This window comes from Gouania willdenowi, chromosome 18 (assembly GCF_900634775.1).
Source record: "Gouania willdenowi chromosome 18, fGouWil2.1, whole genome shotgun sequence".
NCBI classification, from domain to species: Eukaryota; Metazoa; Chordata; class Actinopteri; order Blenniiformes; family Gobiesocidae; genus Gouania; species Gouania willdenowi.
The window spans coordinates 20,475,238-20,486,348 of NC_041061.1; the positions used below are offsets into that span (position 1 = coordinate 20,475,238).

At 34.8% G+C, this 11,111-nt stretch overlaps 2 protein-coding genes across 2 annotated transcripts; one reads left to right on the top strand and one right to left on the bottom strand.

Moving 5' to 3' along the window:
- The first annotated feature begins 4,045 nt into the window (after positions 1-4,045).
- cskmt (citrate synthase lysine methyltransferase) lies at positions 4,046-4,706 on the top strand. The gene is given in 3 exon segments (XM_028474070.1): positions 4,046-4,136; positions 4,139-4,330; positions 4,333-4,706. Coding segments are annotated over 3 exon segments (648 nt in total). The 5' UTR covers positions 4,046-4,054.
- A 477-nt stretch (positions 4,707-5,183) lies between these two features.
- epdl1 (ependymin-like 1) lies at positions 5,184-7,178 on the bottom strand. Its single transcript, XM_028473918.1, has 6 exons — positions 7,030-7,178; positions 6,847-6,881; positions 6,623-6,757; positions 5,759-5,945; positions 5,591-5,678; positions 5,184-5,502 (listed from the first exon to the last, which is right to left on the bottom strand). The coding sequence occupies exons 1-6, from the start codon at positions 7,094-7,096 to the stop codon at positions 5,376-5,378; spliced, it is 639 nt and encodes a 212-aa protein (XP_028329719.1). The 5' UTR covers positions 7,097-7,178; the 3' UTR covers positions 5,184-5,375.
- Between the last annotated feature and the right edge of the window lie 3,933 nt (positions 7,179-11,111).

Here is an 11,111-nt window from a genome sequence, read left to right on the forward strand (position 1 = left end):
AATAAGAATCTAGTAACTGTATTATGATTAAAAAAAAACTATATTATAAATAATAAACAATATAAAATAATGATAAAGTAATACAATGATAATATAACAATATTAATAATACAATGAGAATACCAGTAACTATAATATAAAATAGAAAATAAGATTATAATGGTAATTATAAGAATAGCAATAACATTAATGCAGCAGTTGTACAATTAAGCAATAATAATAATAGCAATAACAAAACATAATGACAATCCAGTAACTATAATACATTAATAAACAGCATAAAACAATAAAGTAACAGTAATAATAATAATAATAATAATAATAATAATAATAATAATAATAATAATAATAATAATAATAATAATAACAATGAGAATACCAGTAACTATAATATAAAATGGAAAATAAGAATATAATGGTAATTATAAGAATAGCAATAACATTAATGCAGTAGTTGTACAATTAACGATAATAATAATAGCAATAACAAAACATAATGACAATCCAGTAACTATAATACAATAATAAACAGCATAAAACAATAAAGTAACAGCAATAATAATAATAATAATAATAATAATAATAATAATAATAATAATAATAATAATAATAATAATAATAATAATAATAATAACGGCAATAAAATAACAATGAGAATACCAGTAACTATAATATAAAATGGAAAATAAGAATATAATGGTAATTATAAGAATAGCAATAACATTAATGCAGTAGTTGTACAATTAACGATAATAATAATAGCAATAACAAAACATAATGACAATCCAGTAACTATAATACAATAATAAACAGCATAAAACAATAAAGTAACAGCAATAATAATAATAATAATAATAATAATAATAATAATAATAATAATGGCAATAAAATAACAATGAGAATACCAGTAACTATAAAATAAAATAACAAAAAATAATATGAGAATAGCAATAACAATAATACAGTAGTAGTACAATGAGATAGGGAACTAATAATAATAGTGAAAGTAGTAATAGTAATAATTGTAATGTTATTACATAATAATAATTATAACTTAATATTGACACTAAAACATTTTGCAAATATATCTTGAGTCACTGTCAATCTTTACTTCATACAAAACTACAGTACACCAGTTGTGTCAACTATTCATCAGCATGCATGGCTATACTGTACACTCTCCCCGACCAACTGAAAAAGTCGGTCACACCTGTGCCACCACTGGAAAAGTTTGTGTAGAGCCCTGATAATAATAAATACGTTGATAGGGATATAATATTAATAGTGAACGTAGTACTAGTAATAAAAGTAATGTTATAATGTTATTAATAGTAATAATTGCAATAACAAAATGCAATAAAAACAATATTAATAATAAACAATATTAAATAGTGATAAGGTAATATGACAATATAGCAACTATAATAAAAAAATATTAATAATGAAAAAGAAAATAATGGTAATTATAAGAATAGCAATCACTTTAATACAATAGTAGTAAAATTATACAATAACAAAATAATATAATGAAAATCCAGTAACTATAATACAATAAAAACAATAACATAAAATAATAAGGTAATAGCAACTAGAAACTTTGCTTTGCCACGACAATGCAACCGGGAATGCAAATCCACAGACAACTAACAGCATTTTCATTAAGTAACTGAAGATTTAACAAAGAATTATTTAGAGTTACAGAGATTGACCAGAGCAGGATTAGAACCAGGGTCCTCATGGTGATTGCTTGAATTAAGGAGCAGGCTCTGATATAATTATAAAAAAGTAGAAGACTGTAGCAACTTTTTAAGCTATAAATTGTAGCTGTAGCTGCAGAATTAAAGTTTTAACAGCAGTATTAGTAAAAGTTAAAGCTGATCCACTCTAGCAGACCTAATCAAGCACTCAAGGGTCGCATGATCACTAAAATTTGCACAAAAACTTGAATACCATTAAAAATAAGAGAGTTATAATTCTACAATTTAAATATTATGATTGTCTTGGTTACGATTTGCATTATTTACAAAAAACAGGGTCAATTCAAAAATGTAGATACATTTGTTTTGTCAAAGTTTAACCTCTAAAAGTTGCTTAAAATTGTAGATTAGAAAGTGGGCTACGTTTTAGTGTATAGTGTATATTTTTGGGCATTTCTGTTGTAGTTTTTTGTACTTTTTGTATAAATAGTGTTTAGTTTTTTGTTTTATTTTACTCATTTAGTATATTTTCATTATTAATACTGTGTGTGTGTGTGTGTGTGTGTGCCACCTCCTCCTCCGTGCGTTATCTTTCTCACGTGTGTGCGCTTGATGCACATAATCCATCAGGTTGTTGAGATTAAATTAAAAAAAAAAAAAATAAAAAAAAGAGAGAGATATATGGAAGCCTGTTTCCACCACTAAAAAAAAAAAAATCACAGAGGAAAGTCATAATTATGAGATAGAAAGTCATAATTATGAGATAGAAAGTCATAATTATGAGATACTTAAACACATTTACAGCAGCTTGTTCATGTGGTGAGCTGACACAGAGATGGCTGATCGACTATCAAAAACTACTTTAGACGGGGCTTTACAAATGATGAAATACTTTGTTTGCTTGCAAATTCACATAGAAATATGCTGAGTAAACGCACCCTTGAAAAGATACTAAGCAAAAAGAGGCTCTGGCGTCGAAAGGATAAAACTGATGTGACTGAAGTAGCAGTTTATTGGACAACAAATGGAGATTTCTGGTCAGTGCCATGGGTACAGATGGATGTACCAAAAATAATTATGACTTTACTAACTCATAATTATGACTTTCTTTCTCATAATTATGACTTTTTCTCATAGTTATGACTTTACTAACTCATAATTATGACTTTCTTTCTCATAATTATGACTTTCCTTGGTGATTTTTTATTTTTTTTTGTGGCGGAATCGGGCTTCCATACCATAAGAGAGAGACCCGAAAGTACCACAAAAAATAAACGTTTTGCAACACCAAAAAAGTCGCAACTCTCTCTCTCTAAACGTACATCCCGGTGTAGTGCACGCACGCGCGTCAGCCGTGTGTGTGTGTGTGTGTGTGCCACACACACTTACACTTCACTTTTTATCCAATCCAATCCACTTTATTTATATAGCACATTTAAACAACAAAACGTTTCCAAAGTGCTGAACATGCGACCACAACAATAAAACCAAAACAATACAAATGAGCTCTGCCACTAAATGAGTATAAAACAATAAATAAAAATAAAACAGTTTAAAAGAATAAATATAAATAAAAACACATTAAAAACTATAAATAAGAATAAAACTCAAAAACATAAAATAAAAGACACAGAGGACCACACAACTTACGCGGTGCTAAAAGCCAGAGAATAAAAGTGAGTTTTGAGACGAGATTTAAAACACTCCACGGTGGGGGCCGTACGGATGTGGAGGGGAAGAGCGTTCCACAGCTTAGGGCCGACAACGGAAAATGCTCTGTCCCCTTTAGTTTTACGGTTCGCCTTCGGAACCACGAGCTGGAGCTGGCCCTCAGACCTCAAAGCGCGCGGGGGTCGGTAAATTTGGATGAGGTCTGTCATATACTGAGGGGCCAGTCCATTCCAAGCTTTAAAAACAAACAATAAAATTTTAAAATCAATTCTAAATTTAACAGGGAGCCAATGCAAAGAAGCAAGGATTGGGGTGATGTGTTCACGCTTTTTGGTCCCTGTTAAAAGTCGTGCCGCTGCGTTCTGGACTAACTGCAAGCGGTAAAGTGCCTTTTGGCTGATGCCCGAGTAAAGTGCGTTGCAGTAGTCCAGACGGCTTGAAATAAAAGCGTGCACGACTTGTTCAAAAAGATTAAATGATAAAAAAGGCTTAACTTTGGATAAAAGACGAAGATGATAAAAACCCGATTTTAAAACGCCATTTTTAGACAAATCTCTCCCCATAGTTTTTATGCCTTACTATATATAAAGCCTTACTTCCTTTTAGAAGTGTAAATCATTTCTGAGTTTTTAATATTACTGCTAATGATATTATTTTCTCTTTGCTCAGCTGACCTGATTGAAAACATGGACAAAAAAAGCCATGTGGGATCGATTTACACCGAAACCATCAGCAAGAATCCCAACTTCAAGAACTTTGAGTGGTTTTTTGTTTCCATTGTGTGCGAGACCTTATCATGCCCCACTTGCATACCTCAATCTGTCCAGATGCTGTGCTGCAGGTGTTAGATATGGGTTGTGGTACATCTGCCTTAGGCCCCTCTATTTACAGACACTCTCCCCTCGCTATCAGTGTCACTTGTGCTGACATTTCCCCCGTAGCTGTACGACTAATGCAGGAAGAGATTCATGCAAACCCCAGAATCCCTCCTCTCAGCTGCAGTTTGTAGAGATGGACTGAACGCTACTAGAAAAGCACTTCAGGCCCAGTAGTGTTGATGTTATCTTGGATAAGGGGACCATGGATGCCTTGCTCAGGTCTAAGGAAGGAAGGGGAAAGGCTGGACTGCTGCTTAGTCAGTGTTTGAAGGTTCTGCGATGCTCTGGATCCCTGCTGCAGTTCTCTGATGAAGATCCAGATGCCAGCATCCTGTGGCTGGAGACGGCTGCACAACACGTGGAGATCGTTGGGGTAGATGTTGGAGTGCAAGAAGAAGTAGAGAAGCTGAGAGGGGTCACCTACTACTGCTATCAAGTAACTCCTTGTCTGATTGGATAGTATTGCGTTCATAATCATTTTTCATGATTTCATGTATGTTAAAAAATCTAATAAAAACATTCTCATCAGGGCATGTGTGGTTCTTTACTTGGTTTGTACTGCTCTCTAGTGGCCAACAAATGAATAACTTATTTCAATTAAGACGTTTGGGATATATATATATATATATAGATATACACATTATTACCGTAATGTAAATTCGATAATTTGAAATTATCGAAGTTCCAAAATTAAATATAAACGTCTGCAACAAACCTCTGGAGTGAATAATCTCAAATTATGTAACTGCGCATTCACATGATGGCAAAAAGTGAATTAGACAAATGAGGTAGGCATTTAATAAACTAGTTTTACCTGGTCTCTTTTTTTTATTTCATCACATGGCAAAAAGTTTGTGTATATATTTATTTAAAAGTAGCACATTTGATTAAGCATTACACTTGGAAATAGTTGAAAAACGTCAACACAGAGCAACAATTTGACACTTAAAATTGCTTCATTTAATATTTAGTTAATTTCTTGTAAAGGATTAACAGATTTACAATAAAAAAAATAAAAAAACCGAGGTAAAGTTTAATATCCTGATGTCACAAAAACACCTAAAAAGCATAATCACTCGCTTTGCAGGATTGAATGTAAAAAAACAGGATTTAATAAAGAATGAAGACATTAATGTTTTTGGTGGAAGAGGCTGAAAAAGTCCAATGGCTTGACATTTTTCATCTCCGCGTCCTTACAGAAGCATGGAGGAATGAGCTGCTCCGGGTCAGGAATTCCAATGACATTGTCAAAGTAGCTGGTGAACAGAACACAATACAATAATAATTACCTTGGAAACTCAAACAGATTAACAGATTATTTCCTTTTCTATGATGTTAACTAACCTTGTCAACATCCATCCAAATCGATCGGTTTTGAGGATAAAGCTAACAGGAATGCAGCCACGCGCAGTCAATGTCATTTGGTACTGTCCTGTGGAACCAAAAATGGAAATAAACATCTCCCGATAAGCACGTAACTAAACACAAAAATTAGGAGACATTTTTATTTACCTCCTTTTTCTGGTAATTCTCCAGTCCAGGTGTTAACCAGAAGCCCCTGACCAGGCCCAGAGGAGCTGCCCAAGATAGCTTGGCCCAGTAGCGAAGCATTCTTTGGAACTCCCAGAGGTAGGAACTTGTCCTTTAGTGGTAGTTTCGTACAGGTTTTGGCGTCTTTGTTGATGTCATAAATGGTGCTCTACGAGAAGAATTAAGATTAAAACGTTAGCTATCACTTGTTCCGACTTAATTTCTCATTATTTATAGATTTTATACACATCCACGCGTTTTTGAAAGATCCTGATGAAATCCAATCCTTATCAAACTCAGTGAGGTAACTGAAGAAGCATCCTGACATAAGCGAGTGGAATTTCCTCAAGATTGGTCAATTATGAACCAAGATATTAATTTTTGCAAGTTGGCTAATGATGCTAATCAGTAAATTGATCCGGATCCCCATCCAAATTATATGGAATCTTCCACTGCAAAAGGTTGATCTTTGGTTTGACTCTTCTATTATTTTTGGGATCAATTTGACCTCATTCAATGTTTATCATTCAGAAAATAATAGCTGATTTTATTTGTTTTGCTTCATATTTCATGACTTGATAGGAACAAATGATTAAGCATAAAATGATCATGATGAAATCTTTTCAATGTGCTGGGCACATGATATTGCACACATTGGTGTCCCTCTGGGGTCAATTTGGTAGCTTGGTGGTACGCTGTTTTTCATCTAACAAGCACTTGAAACAAAAACTTAGTCAACAATTTTGAAAAAAGTAATTTTTGATGTAACTTTTTCTTTTCTCTTAGCTCAAAATAGATGTGCTTTTGTGCTTCTAGGAGAATAACTTTTGGTTCATACGTTATTACCTTATTGTAAATCAGCAAGTAGTCCTTGGTGTACGACGTGTTCATATACTTCCCAACCTCATAAAACCTGATCCTCTCTCCCAGTGCATCATATAAGAATTTGGCATACATCCACAGTTCTTCATTCTGTGTGGACTGGACAGATAAAGTAAATTAGCATTTCTCTTCAATTGGAATCTCATAGGATTTTGCGTTTGCACACAAATCGGCGATCGCGCACTTACCACAGTGAGCTTTCCGGTCAGAAGAGGAGGACTTTCTGTGTGGAGAAAGTAATGACAACGTTAGCATTTCAAAAGCATAAATCCACATTTGAAATGGATACTCAGGTGGCAAAGTGCAATTCAGAAATGTAGGACAAGCACTTGTAAAGAAAGCACAAAAGCATGATTCTTAGCATTACTTACTACAAGGTTTAGGCCTGAGAGCCAGACATGCAGCCAGTAAGCAGGTTAACACAAGCAGAACTCTCATCTTTTCAGTTGTTCTCAGGCAGTCTCAAACACTGTGGCTCCTCATGGGACTCTAGCTTCCTTATAAACACTGATACTCCACCTTCCTGGTGTTAGTTACAACCGCTGCAGCATCCGGAAAGGCAAAGGTTCATCTATTATCAGATCACCATATAAAGCAGCACTGGCAATATTTCTATCAACAGACTGGTTAATGATTTATTCAGAAGGTTGGGAAATAACAGGACATGTCTAGAATTTCTCCAATAGAAAATATGGAACAAAAATCAAATGCGTGCCATGTTGATTTTGCACATGATTTGTGTTTGAATTTGACTCCTCACTGGGAGGCAGAGCTGTGGAAGGGGTAAAGAATGTTGTTTGTGTGACAGAAGAGGGACGCACATAAACTCAGAAGTGGATTTCAGCAGGATATGGAATTGTGTTGTTGTGTGAAAGGTTGAATGAATGAGGTCACTGTCATATGACTGGAAGGGTGTGTGACTGAAGTCGCTAAACGAGTGTACCTGGATTTTTTTTTTCTTCTATTGTTTAACTTGAGAAAAAGAAAAAAAAGATTTTCGTGTGGAATCGTATTACTTTAAAGTACATACTCATGGGGAGAAATTTGTCATAGAAATACTCACAAACTGATCCACAATTTTCACATGTATTTTTCAGATCCACAAATATATCCACAATTTACACAGAGTGGAGGCAATCAGTGGGTTTTTAAAGCAGTTGTGACATTTTGGATAAAGGGTAGATCAGTTCTAGACAGCTGTTGCATTGTTCTGTAGGATTTCCCTATTCTGTCAAATATAATATTTGGTTTGGTAGATAATAATGCAGGAAGTTGGGAGCTTCTAGACCCCCCTCGTCTTTATTTTTCTCAAGGGTTGACAGGCTAATTTGGGGTTTTTTATTCCTGGCATAGAATTTTGTAATTGCAGAATCTAATTTTTGGAACCATTGTGTTAATGGTTTGGTTTCAGTGGGATCATAGAGAATAGATAGTTTTATCTATTTTTTACTGAAGCTATTCGGCCAAGGAGTGAGATGGGGAGATTATTCTATCTTTGCAGATCTTCTGTGATGTTATCCAGCAGTGGATTAAGGTTTAATTTAATTAGATCATATATTTATGCTTAGCGTATTGTAAGTTTTGGTCTGATTGTTTTGAGAAGCTATTTATTAGATTAAGTACTCAAAATAATTTCCTTGTACAATTGCATAATGACAATAAAGGCATTCTTCTTGTCTATTCTACTTCTTCTAATGAGGTTTGGGGTTCTTCGAAATAAAGTAAAATATCATCTACATGAAGACTGATTTTGTGTTCTGAGACGTACAGCTGCTGCGAGAGGTTCAACGAATATTGCAAAAAAGCAAAGGTGACAGTGGGAAACCTTGCCTTGTTCCCCTCTGCAGTATGAAGCCTTAAGATGATTCTGTGTCAAGTGACAGAATTGTCTATGGTGTGTCTATTCTTAACAAATCCTGTCTGGTCTTGGTATTTAATTGATTGAACTACTTTCTCTAACCTGGGAGTGCTTGGGAAAAAAAAAAAAAACATGTCTGTGTGGATAAGTGAGAAAGGTTGGTAGCTTAAAGGTAACAATTTTTTTTTGTCTGGTTCAAGTAATAATTTAATGTTTGTTGTATTCATGTGACTTCCAACATAACCTATGCTTTTAATCTCCGTTACCACGCTGAAGTAAGTGGAGCATTAACTAGAAGTGCTTTAGAAATTCAGCAGAGAACCTATCTGGGCCGGGTGCTTTGCCTGTCGAGATACTATCCAATGCACTTTGAAATTCTTGAAGGTTAGAGGTGAGTCCAAGGTTGTTTCTGTTCTATGGTTAGCTGTGGTAGGTTAAAGTTTTAATATCTTCAGGGTTAGGGTTTCGGTTTGATGAGTATAGGTTCTAGTAATAATCATGACGAGCCTTATTAATGTAATGAGGTGAGTTTAAAGTTTGACTCGAGTTATTAGAAATAGAGTGATAGGTGGAATGAATGAGGTAGCTGTCATTTGACTGGAAATAAGCTTGACTTAAGTTGGGAAACGAAACATGCATTGCTGTCTCATAATGATTGCACTTCTTGTAGTGTTGACCTTTGACAGCATGTGCAGACAAGATAAAAAAAAAAAAAAGAAACATACATTTTTTTAAATTTTGCCAATGATAAGAAATAGGGATTTTAAGATTTTTTAAAAACTAATCCCTTTCAAGATGTTGATCCGGATCACCCCCAAAATCGATGTACTTGTTCCTTATCCCATTTTGGATATTTCCTGAAAATTTCTTTAAACCTGTCCAGTATTTTTTGCATTAGGCTGTTCACTAACAAACACATCAATCAATCAATAATAAACATAACCTCCTTGGCGGAGGTAAATATTCAGACAGCAAAGGACTTGCGTTGTTGGGTGTTTGTGCCAATGCTGGCTCGCAGTCATGTAACTATCCATCCTGACCAGTAAGGAGCAGTAGGTAGCACAATAATAGTGAGTAATAGAAATAAGCAGGATTATGTCAGAAAATTCTAACCAAAGACAGACCTTACAGCATGGAAAATTCCGATAAAATTTGGACGAGATCCAGATTAATATAGTCATTCTGGATCAGTTTGAAAACAACATATCTCTATCTCTCATCATTGGCGTAATTTCAATGATTCATATCTTGCTTCAAAATTGACTAATCTTTAAGAAATTTCACTCCGTTATATCAGGTTGGTTCCTCAATCAGCCCACCGAGTTTAATCCGAACCGGGATTGCTCATTTGATCATGATTTTTCCAAAAAAGTCTGGGTGTCTATAAAATCTATAGAGCAGGGGGTTTCAAAGTGTGGGGGAGTGATCCCCCCTCAGAGACCATATATACAACTAATCACTGGTGTAGGAGGGGAAGGGGGGGGGGGGGGTCACAGCTGTCCAATGATGAACTTGTATGTAACAACAAGCACAACAACTAACACGCCTTCAGACACAGAGCCGTATACACTGAGACAAACAGGGAAAAGGGACATGAAGACAGACAGCGATAGACAGACGCCATAATGGTCACACTTCAACACACCTACATGCAAACTTACACTGGTGGTCAGATGCTTGAGAAAGCCACCATAGATACAACACCTTAACCAAATGATCTGAGAAAGAGCCAGAAAGCCTCAGACATCACTGGAGGGAGGTTGTCACACACACTTTCTTCTTCTCCTTTTTGTAATAATGTTTCCCACGGTTTCCTCTGGTTTTTTTTTTACCCTACACGTCGCCAGTTACCAGAAAATATAACACTACCTAATTTGTGTGTTTAGTTACGTGCTTATTAGGAGATGTTTATTTCCATTTTTGGTTGCACAGGAAAGTTTAGCCTTTCATCACAGACAATGTCTTCATCTGTTATTAAATTCTGTTGTTTATGAATGAAAACGTGGCTCTATGTTCAACTACTTTCAAATGTAATGTTTAAACAAATGTGTTTCTTTTACACGCAAACTCATTGCCATGTGACTAAATACAAAAGGAGACCTGGTAAAACTAGTTTAGTTCATACCTACCATAGCTCATAGTTTATGCTTTGTCAGTGCACTTTTTGCCATCATGTGATTCCTGCAATTACATAATGAGCGCAGCCTCGTGATTCACTCCCGAGGTTTGTTACAAAAATGTATATTCAACTTTCATTTAAAATGAATGAATTAACATTGATATAAAAAGAAACGTCAGAGTTCATCCGGATCAGACCTGGATTGCACATTCCATTGCAATTTGTCTTAAAAATGTATTAATGAGGATATACATTTCTTCCAAGCCTTTAAAGTGTGAATGATCATGGCATGATGATCAGGATCACTGATCCAGATAACTGCCAATGAGGATATTTTGCACTTGGAGGTTTGCACTCTCTGATTGAAAAAATGAAATGAAATCAACAGAACACAAGTGCACTAATCAAACACATTAATTAAGGCAGGGGTTTGTCATGCCACTGGGTTTCTAAACTTCATTTAGAGGACCAAGAGA

What these genes read in the sequence shown, in the direction of transcription:
- epdl1 (XM_028473918.1), bottom strand. Translation starts at nt 7,096, where the DNA reads ATGAGAGTTCTGCTTGTGTTAACCTGCTTACTGGCTGCATGTCTGGCT. An exon ending in TCTCAGGCCTAAACCTTGTA is followed by an intron (nt 6,882 to 7,029) that starts GTAAGTAATGCT and finishes TTCTCCACACAG; the next exon opens with AAAGTCCTCCTCTTCTGACC. An exon ending in AGAATTACCAGAAAAAGGAG is followed by an intron (nt 5,679 to 5,758) that starts GTAAATAAAAAT and finishes TTGGTTCCACAG; the next exon opens with GACAGTACCAAATGACATTG.